The sequence below is a fragment of the Scomber japonicus genome, chromosome 19 (assembly GCF_027409825.1).
Source record: "Scomber japonicus isolate fScoJap1 chromosome 19, fScoJap1.pri, whole genome shotgun sequence".
Classification (NCBI taxonomy): Eukaryota; Metazoa; Chordata; class Actinopteri; order Scombriformes; family Scombridae; genus Scomber; species Scomber japonicus.
Window position 1 is genome coordinate 25,252,794 of NC_070596.1, and position 12,845 is coordinate 25,265,638.

General features: G+C 38.6%; 1 protein-coding gene across 1 annotated transcript; it reads left to right on the forward strand.

Moving 5' to 3' along the window:
- Window positions 1-4,773: 4,773 nt before the first annotated feature.
- On the forward strand, window positions 4,774-12,343 carry tmed2 (transmembrane p24 trafficking protein 2). The gene is made up of 4 exons (XM_053340640.1): window positions 4,774-5,065; window positions 6,727-6,919; window positions 9,358-9,465; window positions 10,331-12,343. The coding sequence occupies exons 1-4, from the start codon at window positions 4,886-4,888 to the stop codon at window positions 10,453-10,455; spliced, it is 606 nt and encodes a 201-aa protein (XP_053196615.1). The 5' UTR covers window positions 4,774-4,885; the 3' UTR covers window positions 10,456-12,343.
- The last annotated feature ends 502 nt before the right edge of the window (window positions 12,344-12,845 follow it).

A 12,845-nucleotide genomic window follows, 5' to 3' on the forward strand; every position in this document is an offset into this window, starting at 1 on the left:
ATGGACTTTTTTGCTGTAAATACATTTAACTTGATGCTCCAACAATATACTGGAGGAAATCATTTTTAATTTCTTTTTAAAATGACCACAAATTCAAAAAAAACACAGAGTAATAAGTTCTTGTCTCTTCAGTGTCTCTCTTTCTCTCTCCATCTCTGTTATTTTCTCACTTTAAATGAAGCTTATTTATGTGTTGGGAGGAAGCGAGAAAGAGACACTTAGAGAGAGAGAGAGAGAGATCACGTCTGAAACAAAGATGGTATGATTTGAGAGCAGACGTGTAAAGCCACATCAGACTGAACCGCAGCGACACTGTCAGTATGAGAACAATCCAAAATAAGGTCAGCTGTGAGTAAACAGAGAGAGACAGAGAGAGACAGAGAGAGAGAGAGAGAGAGAGAGGCGACGCAAGTGTCTCAACCACCGCAGATGAGTTTCAGACCAAATATGACTGTACGAATGAAACATAAAGAGTTATTTTGGGGGGTTAAAACACTGGTGGTCTCTCTTTAGTCAGTAACTGGTAGAGCTGCAGCTTTAATTTTCATTATTGATTTATCTTTTAGTTGTTTGGCCTATAACATGTCAAAAAATGGTTTAAAAAAATGTACATTAATGTTCCCCAAAGGTTAAGATATAACTTAAAATGTCTCAGTTTGTTCTGACTAACATTCACAACCCAAAGATATTCAGCTCCACTTCCATAGAAGACGACAGAAATGAGAGATTATTAACATTTAAGAAGCTGAAATCAGAGAATTTAGATATTTCCTCCCCTAAAAAATGACTCAAAATGATAAATTAACAATCAAAATAGTTGGTAACTAATAAATAATGTGACACTGAAGAGGTTTTAAGCTCCTGTGAGATCTTAGCAGCACATCGTTCACTTCAAAACACTTTTTAATTTTCATTATCGATTGACTGATCTGTTGTTTTGGCCTGTAAAACGCCAGAAAATGGTTAAAAATGTACATTACTGTCCCCAAAGCTTAAGATGTGACCTAAAATGTCTCAAGTTGTCCTGACATTTACAACCCAAAGATATTCAACTTTACGGTCATGGACGACTAAAGAAACCAGAACATTTTCATATTTAAGAAGCTGGAATCAGAGAATTTCTTCCATTAAAAAATGACTCAAAATGATAAAATAACAATCAAAATAGTTGCTAACTAATAAATGATGTGACACTGAAGAGGTTTTAAGCTCCTATGAGATCTTAGTAGCACTTTTTTTTTTACACTCTGATACAAATATTGTGCACTTGGTATTTTAGGTTTGTCTATTTATTTAAAGGACAAGTTCATATTTTTTTCAAAGTGTGTCTTAAACCAGCAGTCAGGTTTGTCCTCTTTGTAATAATTCCTCCTGTTCATACTGACTATTAAAAGTCAGAGCTTCACATCAACTTTTAAATACATATATTTTTATATTGAGGATTTCTCCTCCATCACATATAATGTTAGTGAGTGATTAATATGAACAGGAGGAATAATTACAGCAAGAAAACAGCATTCATGTTCATTTAAGCTTTTCTATAATTGTGAGCTTCTCCTTTTTAATACAGTCAATCTTCTGTCTGTGTATATTCACATTTCTCCGTACTAGAGGAGAGATCTCTCTTCTTTCTCTTCCTGAAGTTTCCTCCCCCTTTCTTTTTTTCCCTCCATTAAAAAAGGGGGAAAAAACACAGTTTTTTTCAGAAGTTGCTCTGAGCTCAGTCTGTGATTCATAGTGAGTGTGTGTTGCTATTACATAAAAAAAACCTGACTTAATTTGCATTTCATAACACAATAAATCCTCCACAGAGCTGTAATGACAGTAGCTGAGCTCAGTTTTCAAAGTCCAACCTTCAAATTTTGTTAAATATATATTAAAACAAAGAAGTGAGAGAGATTGTGAAGGTTTGCTGTCAGTGTTTACAGTGTGAAGTTGCTGGTGTGTGAGCTACATGGAGATATCTTTCTTTTTTCCTTCCTTTTTTTCGAGAAACACCAGAAAGAGGAGAGATCTCTATTCTCTTCTCTTTCTTTTCCTGAAGTTTCCTTTTTCCCCTCCATTAAAAGAAGGGAAAAAGCCAGTTTTTTTCTTTTTCCAGGACAGAAGTCGCTCTGAGCTCAATGTGTGATTCATATTCATAGTGTGTGTGTGTGTGTCTCTGTATGTGTTGCATTTAAAAAAAACTGACTTAATTTCCATTTCATAACACACAAAAATCCTCCATAGAGCTATAATGATAGTAGCTGAGCTCAGTTTTCAAAGTCAATCTCAAAACTTTGCTTTGATAGTTAAACATATATAAAAAACAAAGTATTGAGAGACATTTTGAAGGTTTACTGTCAGTGTTTACAGTGTGAAGTTGCTGGTGTGTGAGCTACATGGAGCTAGTTTCTTTCTTTTCTCTCTTTTTCTGCAGAAACACCAGAAACACTCGCAGCTTGTTTACAGACTAACATCCAAACAGCTGAGTTGAGTTAAAGTTAACAGCTCAGCTACATAATCAGCAGACATTGTTCTCCACAAACCAGCCTTTAATTACTCTCTTTCCCCTCTTCCACCACCTCTTCTCCTCTTTTTTTTTTTTTTTTTTTTACCTCCGAGATGTCATTTTTTCGCTCCTTCACTTCCTCGCTGGTTAGCTGGTAGCTTCAGGCTAAAGCTTGGGCTAATCGTCTCTGCTTTGCCTTAAAATCACCGGATAAAGAGCTTCATCGGTTCACACCCCGCTCACACCGGGCACCGGGATCCAGGGCATCGACGGGAGGTTGTTATTTTTTTTAACCAGCGGGTGGGGGGGCTGCTACCACTAGAAAAAAAAAAAAAAAAGTCTGTATAGGCCTCGGCCCCGGAGACTTCACAGCAGAGCTTCTTCTTCTTCTTCTATGAATATGATTGGAGGTTTGTATACAAGTTTAGAGGCGCGTGACCGCCACCTAACGGCCGGAGTGTGGACCGTGCGATGGTCAGAGATGGTCAGCCGTTGGTAAATAAGCTTAGAGGCGCGTTACCGCCACCTAACGGCTAGAGTGGGGACCAGTGTTTGAATTAAACAGTGGCTTTCTGTGGAGCCCTATTTTCCAGTTCAACATAACTTCAAGTCACATGCACACAAAAACATTACTACTGCAGCACGATAACGCAATTTGAAATGTTGGTGGGACAATCTAAAGGGGGGGGGGGGGGGGGGGTCTGGAGCCATTTAACAGGTTGTGCTTAAACCATAGCACATACTGTCATGCAGGAAATATCTATCAGAATGACCTACTACCCATTATATTGTGCTTAAACCATGGGTAGAACAACCGGTCAGGTAGGAAATACTCATCATAATGACCTACTGCCCATTATATTATGCTTAAACCATGGGTAGCACAACCTGTCAGGTAGGAAATATCAATCAATCAATCAATCTTCAACAGAGTTATCTCAAGGCACTTTACACATAGAGCAGGTTCTAAACAGAACTCTTCAGGTTTTAATATTAAAGAAACCCAACATTCCCACATGAGCAAGCACTTGGCAACGGTGGCAAGAAAAAAAAACCCTTTTAACAGGAAGAAACCTCAGGCAGAACCAGACTCAGAGTGGGCGGCCATCTGCCTCGACCGGTTGGGGTTGAGAGGAGAGAAAGGAAGGATAGAGGAGAGAAGCACAATGAAAATCGACAATGAAGCTCCGGGACTGGAATCTGTCATCCGGACGTCTACAGGCCCAGATTACCTGTGAGACAGGTATCTATCAGAATTACCTACTACCCATTATATTGTGCTTAAACCATGGGTAGACTGGCAGTTTGATTCCTGGCTCCTCCAGTCCACATGTCGATATGTCCTTGGGCAAGACACTTAACCCCAAATTGCTCCCGTTGCTGTGCCAATAGTGTATGAATGTGTATGAATGGTTAGTCTCAGGTTGGCACCCTGCATGGTAGTTCCTGCCATCAGTGTATGAATATGTGTGAATGGGTGAATGAGATGTAGTATAAAAGCGCTTTGAGTGGTCATAATGACTAGAAAAGTGCTATATAAATACAGTCCATTTACCATAAGTGTTTGTCCCATCTCTAACAGACAGGCTTGCAAAACAATTAAAATTGTATAAAATAATTTTTAGTGCAAAAAAATGCAATAATAATTATTTTTTTAGGGGTGCTGAGATCAAATTTTTAAATGTAATCTTAATTTAATTTAATTTAGTTATCTTGTATAGTTCTGACTATCTCATTATCTACACCGCAGTCCAGTAGGTGGCGGTAAATGCACCTGAAAAAATGGCTTAAAAAAACAACAACAAAAAACCCAATAGAAGAAGAATTGTGACAGCCCCCTTGGATGAATGTCTATGGTGTGGAAGAGGTAATGAAATGATGTGGCATAAGCTCAGGTAACTTTATTTGTAGCCGAAGGTGGATTTGGTTCACAGTTTAAGTGATTCGGCTTCAGCCACACAAAACAGACAAACAGGTCAGACACAGTAAAATAATAACAGTAAAAGGTAAAGTGTCATCAGTGCGTCCTATCAAAATGCAGGATCAAAAAGAGCATTTAAAACCATGTTAATCGCATCTAAAATCCTGTAAAAGTACAGAACTTCTGACCATCTCATGATCCGTGTAGCATCCACACTGCAGTCCAGTAGGTGGCGGTAAATGCACCTAAAAAATGGCTTTAAAAAAACAACCCAATAGAAGAAGAAGAAGAATTTGTGACAGCTCCCCCCTTTATGCGCACTCTCTTAATTTTGGCCCTCGCTGCTCGCCGGCCGGTTTAAGCCTGTACGTGGCAGTCAGAGAAGCAGCCGAGGCTCCTGCTACTATTCACCCTCAGACTACCACTTATATATATACACATCCACAGACTCGCTTCAACACATTTATCCCACCATGTTTACCCTGTCGGAGCTGGTCGTGCTGCTAGCCGTCCTGTGCGCAACCACCTCCGGATACTTCGTGAGCATAGACGCCCATGCGGAGGAGTGTTTCTACGAGCGGGTCAACTCCGGCACCAAGATGGGCCTCATGTTCGAGGTAGCCGAGGGAGGCTTCCTGGACATCGATGTCGAGGTAGGATTGTCAATTTAGTCATTAAAATATGTGTGCAATATGAGGCTAATGTTGTTTTTTAGCATGTGAGGCCTGCAGCAGCCTGTCTGCGTAATAGCACGTTAAACTTAATTTATCTCCATATTTCATTGTTTGTAAGTCACAGCTGCACAAAAGCGACTAAATCAGAATCGATTAGCTCTTATAATGTGTTATTCATGTGGTTATATGTTAAAGAAATGTGTGTGATTGCGTTATTTATAGTAATACAGGAAGTGCAGCGTTAGCATAGCATCTGTAATTGTGTTAAAGTGGTTAAAAGCTCTTAAATAGGTTCTAAGTTAAATAAAGGTTAATCAGCTTTTTTAAAATACAAGTTTCTCGTTCACACATTGCTTTGTTTTTAGGTGTACAATAATTAAGTGTTTTTATATCACTCAGTTGTTGCCATATGTTTCCCCTTATAGAAAAGCAAACATGTCATATCACAGGTGTGTTATAAAGGTGTAAATCACACGGTTGTTCGCGATACGATATTATAACGATACGATTATCTGCCGGTATCACAAAGTCTACAACAATACAATTTCAATTAGATTAAATTATGCAGCAGTCTATATGAAACGATTTCACAATCATTTCCTTTCATATCAAATCACAAAAAGTACCTAAAATATCATTTGATGTTTTAGTTTCTGAGCTCAACCAGACTTTTAAATGAAAAACGATCTATTAATTCCTTTTTTAGATAAAAATAGACCTCCTGATCTCTATTAAGTGTCACATTTTTGATGTATTGAGCTTTAAAATGTTCACATCCTATAAAAAGAAGAAACCGAAAGAACGAACATAAAGTTTCTATTTTTACACATTAAAGCAGGACTTTGCTTCTCTTTCACAACTGGAGGAGGAAAAAAAGAAGTAGAGCTGCTTCACTACTTTGCCCTAAAAGACGAGCAGCAGCAGCAGCAGCAGCAGCCGCCTACTTCAGTCAGTTTATAGTCTGTCTGAAGCATTTCATCATTAGACTCGCCTCTAATCCGACTGCAGACGTGTTACTGGCTGCTGAAATGTGAAATAACCGACTGATACTGGATCTTTGGGGCCTGATACTGATATTGAGTAAAAACCTCATGAATTTTACAATAAAAAAATATATATAAACGCAATGATCCCTTGAAAACACTTGAGACAAAGATATGTAAGGACAATAAGCTCTGTTGTTTAAAATGACAATGCACTGAAACATTAAACTACACTTAATTATAAATAACTATAACTAACTAAATGGCAAAATATACAACATGTACATACATACATATATAATTGAATTAACAAAAAGGAACAGATATACATTAAATGCAGCTTATATAAAATTATCTGCACATATCGGACAACATATACGCCGATACCGATATAGCTGTGATAAATCAATATCAGCTGACTCATATAACAACAACTCGCTCTTTTCTTTTAGAGGAGGAGTTGTTTAATTTTTAATGATCTTTAATTACTTTTTTCCTCGCTTGCATTTTGTTTGTAAGGTTTGTGTGCTCGGGTGGGGATTTCAAAATAAAGGCGCGTCGTAAAGATGATGATTCATGCCTGATTGATGCTGTTGGCATTGTAGTAGTAGTAGTAGTAGTAGTATTAACTTCTCATATTTCTCTCTCCTGTGACAGATAACAGGGCCTGACGGGAAGCAGATCTATAAAGGCGACAGAGAGTCCAGCGGGAAATACTCTGTGGCGGCACACATGGACGGCACCTACAAGTTCTGCTTCAGCAACAAGATGTCCACCATGACGCCCAAGATCGTCATGTTCACCATCGACATCGGAGAGGCACCCAAAGGCCAAGACATGGAGACAGAAGGTAAGGCATAGAAGAAGAAGAAGAAGAAGAAGAAGAAGTCACCATTTTCTCCTCCTTTCTGTCTGTATTCTGTTCTTATTGATCTTCTGTGTTAGATTCTTTATCCCTTTATCTTTATGTGACTTTATTTTGGCTGCTTCCCCCCCTCCTTCCTCTTTGTAGGTGGAGACAGCTGGGATGGTAGGGGCACAGGGACAGACTATTTTTTGAGTTTGTGATGCACTGCAGAGTTTTTTTTTGTTTCTCTAACCAAGAGTTGTTTCCATAGTTTTAAAAACCAACAAACTAATATCATGCATTCCTGCTTTGTACTCAGGAATTTGTGATGTTCATGACTGGTTTGACTACTTGCACATTGAGAACATGTATGAAGTAGAAATGTCTTGCTACCCTCCCCCCCCCCCCTCCCCGGACTCTCTCACACACACACACACACATACACACGCACACACACACACACGACGACCAGGGTTATTATAGTTTAACGAAGACAACGACTAAAGCTAGCAGTGAAAAAATAGTTTTGTTAACTGAAATAATGATAAAAAACTACAATGAACAAAAGCAATGCAAAACGGACTGAAAAGAAACAGAACTACAGAAAGAATCAGCTCCATCCTTCTTTCCTTCCTTCCTCCCTCCTTCCTTCCTTCTTTCCTTCTCTCTTTCCTCCCTTCCTTCCTTCCTTCCTTCCTTCCTTCCTTCCTTCCGTCCTTCATTCCTCCCTTCCTCCCTCCCTCCTTCTCTCTTTCTTTCCTCCCCCATATCTTCCTCCCTTCCTTCTTTCCTTCCTTCCTCCCTTCTTCTTTCCTCTGTCCTTCCCTCCTTCCTTCTTTCCTCACTCCTACCTTACTTCCTTCTTCCTCCCTCCTTTCCTTCCTTCCTCCCTTCGTCTTTTCCTTCCTCCCTCCTTCCTTCCTTCCTTCCCTCCTTCCTTCTTTCCTCCCTCCTAGCTTCCTTCCTTCTTCCTCCCTCCTTTCCTTCCTTCCTTCCTTCCATCCTTCCTCCCTCCTTTCCTCCCTGCCTTCCTTCCTCCCTCCTTTCTGACTCGAGGACAACGGGAGGGTTAAGTAATGAGCTCGTTCCTGAAGGGTAGATATATACAATTTACGACTTTCTAGAAGGGTCAATGATGTTTATATTTGTGTCCATGTGGTTTAGTTTAAATTTAAAGGGTTAAAATATGAAAATAAACTCCTTTCCTCCCTTCCTTCACTGACTCGAGGATAACAGGAGGGTTAAATGAAGTCATTATTTGTATAAGTTATACTTAAATACACTGTAGGTGATAAAACATTTAATATGTATCATTCTTTTGTGGTTACACCATTTGACATTTTCAGGAGCATTCAGTCTTACTTTTGGTTATAAAATGGTGCAAATGTCATTTAACCTTCCTGTCGTCCTCCCGGGTCTTTCCTTCCTTCTTTCCTCCGCTGTTCCTTCCCTCCCTTCCTTCTTTCCTTTCCTTTCCTCCCTTCCTTCCACCCTCCTTTCCTTCTTTCCTTTCCTTCCTTCTTCCTCCCTTCCTTCTTTCTTCCTCCCTTCCTCCCTTCCTTCTTTCTTTCTTTCTTCCTTCCTTCCTTCCTTCCTTCTTTCTTCCTCCCTTCCTTCTTTCTTCCTCCCTTCCTCCCTTCCTTCTTTCTTCCTCCCTTCCTCCCTTCCTTCTTTCTTCCTTCCTTCCTTCCTTGACTCGAGGACAACAGCAGGGTTAAAATGATATAAAACCAACAAAAATAGTAATTGTATATTTTAACAAACCTGATGCTGCTTTTAAAACTATTTTTAAGATCTGACCCAGAAATAGCGAAACATCCAGGCCGATATGAACACCTGAAAAACTTTATATCAAGACTAAAATAAAACTCCTTCATCATTTATTAAACTAATTAAAACTAAACTGGAAAAACTACATTTAAAAGAACTAATAAAAATGTCCTTTCCTTCCTTCTTCCTTCCTCCCTTCCTTCCTTCCTTCTTCCTTCCTCCTTTCCTTCTTTCTTCCTTCCTCCCTTCCATCCTTCCTTCCTTCCTTCCTTCTTCCTCCCTTCCTTCCACCCTCCATTCCTTCTTTCCTTTCCTTCCTTCTTCCTCCCTCCCTTCCTTCCTCCCTTCCTTCTTCCTTCCTCCCTTCTTTCTTCCTTCCCCCTTCCATCCTTCCTTCCTTCCTTCCTTCCTTCCACCTTTCCTTCCTTCCTTGACTCAAGGACAACAGCAGGGTTAAAATGATATAAAACCAACAAAAATACAAAAACTAAACTGAAAAACTAAATTTAAAGAACTAATAAAGATGTGTGAACTATAATAACCCTGCAACACGACACAGGTGTGGAAACGTTACGCATGTTGCTGCATAGCTCGTGCATGTTTGGGTTTTTTTAGTGCACAGTATCAGTTTAACGACCTGCAGCTCACAGATGACTTCCTGCCTGTTTCAGCCCACCAAAACAAGCTGGAGGAGATGATCAACGAGCTGGCCGTCGCCATGACAGCTGTGAAGCACGAGCAGGAGTACATGGAGGTCCGCGAGAGGATACACAGAGCAAGTGAGTGTAAAAATAACTTCTGTCGTCTTAGTCTGGAAATGTAATAGATTACTTTAGATTACTAGTTACTCTGTTTAAAATGTAATAGATTAGAGATTACTAGTTACTCTGTTTAAAATGTAAAAAGTAATGTAACTATTTCAATGACTTCATCAAAGTAATGTAACTTATTACATTTGATGACTTTTCAAATTTACTAACCAATGTTTTCAGCTGTTAGGGTAAATGTTCCCTCCATCTGTCCTTCCTTCCTTCCTTCCTTCTTTCCTTCCTTCCTTCCTTCATTCTTCCTTCCTTTCTTCCTTCTTTCCTTCTGTCCTTCCTTTCTTCCTTCTTTCCTTCCTTCCATCCTTCTTTCCTTCCTTCCTTCTTTTCTTTCTTCTTTCTTTCCTTCCTTCCATCCATCCTTCTTTCCTTCCATCATTCTTTCCTTCATTCTGTCCTTTCTTCCTTCCATCTGTCCTTCCTTCTTTCTGTCCTTCCTCCTTTCCTTTCTTCCTTCCGTCCTTCCTTCTGTCCTTCCATCCATCCTTCCTTCCTTCCTCCCTTCTGTCCAATATATGTATTCAGCAACATGTTAAATATTAAAAATTAGGAAAGTCTTAAATGTGTGACTTCAGATGTAATCATCAACATTTTCACAAGTATTTGTAATGGATTACAGTTACATTTATGTCCTTATTAAGTAATTACATGTAACTAATTACTCCTGATTCTAATAACTTATATTTTTACTACTATTGTTTTATTGCTTTTCTACATACTTACAATAATCTCCACTTTGCTGCTGCAGTAATGTAAAATCTCTCCATCATGGCACTAATAAAGGAATATCTTCTTCTTCTTCTCCTCTTTCTCTTTCTAGTCAACGACAACACAAACAGCAGAGTGGTGCTGTGGTCGTTCTTCGAGGCTCTGGTTCTGGTGGCCATGACCCTCGGACAAATTTACTACCTGAAGAGATTTTTCGAAGTACGGCGAGTGGTGTAATGTGATTTTTTTTTTTTTTTTTTGGGTTATTTTTGTTTTAGTTTTTTTTTCCCGCCCCCTGAAATGATCTCCTGTGAGTCCTCCACTGGGTTTTTTTTTTGTTCTCTCTCTCTCTCTCTCTCTCTCTCTCTCTCTCTCTCTCTCTCTCTCTCTCTCTCTCTCTCTCTCTCTCTCTCTCTCTCTCTCTCTCTCTCTCTCTCTCTCTCTCTCTCTCTCTCTCTCTCTCTCCTCTCCGAAAAACACCAAGACAGTTATTTACACTCTGGAAAATGACATCGGCAGTTTTGAGTTTAAAAAAAAAAAGTCTACATATGATCGGATCTCTTTATGTTCCTCCTGTTACCTTTTTTTTTGGTTCCTTCTTTATAAATGTAATAATTATATATATATGGGAACAAACGGCCAAAACATTTTTTGGGGATAGATGTCATTAGTTGTTTTTTTTTTGTGTTGGTTTTAACTGATTTTCTTCTTCTTTGTCACTATTGTTTGATAATTACAGTTAATTACCAGGTTTGTTTTTTGTTGTTTTGTTTTTTTTGCCAGTACAGCTTCAATTTTGTCTGTATGAACGACTGTGAGGCTTTTAATTTGAAAGAGACTACTTTAGAGATGCACATGGCTGGATAAAGACATGCAAAGAGGAGGAGGAGGAGGAGGAAGAGCAGGAGCCCCCCCCCTACAGGAGAATGTAGCCCCTTATTAAAGATTTAAACCCTTTTCCAAATTATTAAAAACCATGTAATACATTAGTTAAATGTCTGAGATGCAGCTGCAGCGTGAGGCGGGAAGGAGGGAAGGGTTGTCTGTTGCTTTTTTTCTGGGGTCTCGATGTACTAGAAGATATGTGATATCTATATATGTACATTGTGTGTTTGGTTTTTGTTTGTTTTTTCGCTCTCAGACAACAAATTGCACTCCTGATGGAAAGAAAATGGGCCTAAAAATATCTGAAGGATTTACATTTACACAGAAAAGCAGCTGATCTTTTTTTTTTTTAAGGGAAATTCTTCAGCTTCTGTTTCTAGCTCTTATGTCTGCTCACAGCGACCCATGCCATCTTTGAGAAAGGGGGGGGGGCATCAGTGGGTGCAGATAAGCTGATTTTGACACTTTCTTCTTTTAAAAATTAAACAAACTTGGCAGCAAATTAAAAGTTGAGGAGCTGAGGAAGAGGCAGAGGAAGAGGGGTTTTTTGGATTTTAAACCTGAACTACTTTTTGAGGGGTTGAAACTCCCAAGTAAAAAAAAAAAAAAAGCAAAGCGTGTAGAGAAATACTGAAATAAGTGTTACATGTTTAATTGAGGGTCTGGTTGCAGGGGGAGGGTCTGACACATAAAAATGACTGCTGTGTGCTTTAGTTGCTTCTTATATAGTTATTTTTTTGTTCGGGGTCGGGGGAGTTTAAATTATACGATTGTATACGATTTTTGAACTGTATCTTTTTTTTTCTCTCTCTCTCTCTGGAGCATATTCATTTAAATGCAGCTGATTTTAGTTTTTTTTCGGGGGGATGATGTCGCCTTTTAAAAAAAATGAAGATCTTTTGCATTTATGACTGAATTTGCTCCAGTTTTATATCAGAAACAATCTCTGGTGAAGCTCAGGCAGGAACAACAATAAACTGCTCTGTCCACACTCTACCTTTTTTTTTTCTTTTTTTTTTGTGATTAAGACAAAATCTGGTAAATGGATCTGTACAAATGTAGAATGGTTGGTTGTCTGTGGAAATAAATAAAAAAAAAAAGCCCCCAGGTTTCATAATAAAGCCAATATTCTGTACGACTGCTTTGATGTCTTTTTAAAACAGGAAGTTAAAGAAAGATTGACTGCAAACTATGGAGGTTGGACATGGAGAGAAATGTGAATAAACCTTTTTTCACAACAGACATTTTACTGGTTTATTGGTTTATTTGCACATTTGTAGAATAAAAAAACATGTTTTTTTTATTACTGCTTTGGTTGGAGAAGGGGTTAGGAACAGGAGGGAGGATGAGTAAAGGACACACTTGGTTAAACAAAACATACATTATGGGAAAAACATGAAAATGGAAGATGTGAAAGTTGTAGAGAAGGAGGAAAGGGAAGAGGGAAACTGAAAAGGAAAATAAAAGAGGGCAGGAGAAGTGTTTAGAGTCATAGGAATATCAGGAAATCAAAAGATAAAGATCACCTGATGAAGTTTAGACTTTTTTAAAGCAACAAGATTAGATAAAAGGAGTTTTTTAGTGAGCCATTGCAGTTGGTTCAATATATCGATATCTTGATATGAGACTAGATATCATCTTATATTTAGGATATCGTAATATCATGATATGTCATCAGTCGTCTTTGCCTGGTTTTAAATGCTGCATTAATGTCAAATATTCCTGTAACTTATAACATGACC

What these genes read in the sequence shown, in the direction of transcription:
- tmed2 (XM_053340640.1), top strand. Translation starts at nt 4,886, where the DNA reads ATGTTTACCCTGTCGGAGCTGGTCGTGCTGCTAGCCGTCCTGTGCGCA. An exon ending in CCAAGACATGGAGACAGAAG is followed by an intron (nt 6,920 to 9,357) that starts GTAAGGCATAGA and finishes TGCCTGTTTCAG; the next exon opens with CCCACCAAAACAAGCTGGAG. An exon ending in CGAGAGGATACACAGAGCAA is followed by an intron (nt 9,466 to 10,330) that starts GTGAGTGTAAAA and finishes TTCTCTTTCTAG; the next exon opens with TCAACGACAACACAAACAGC.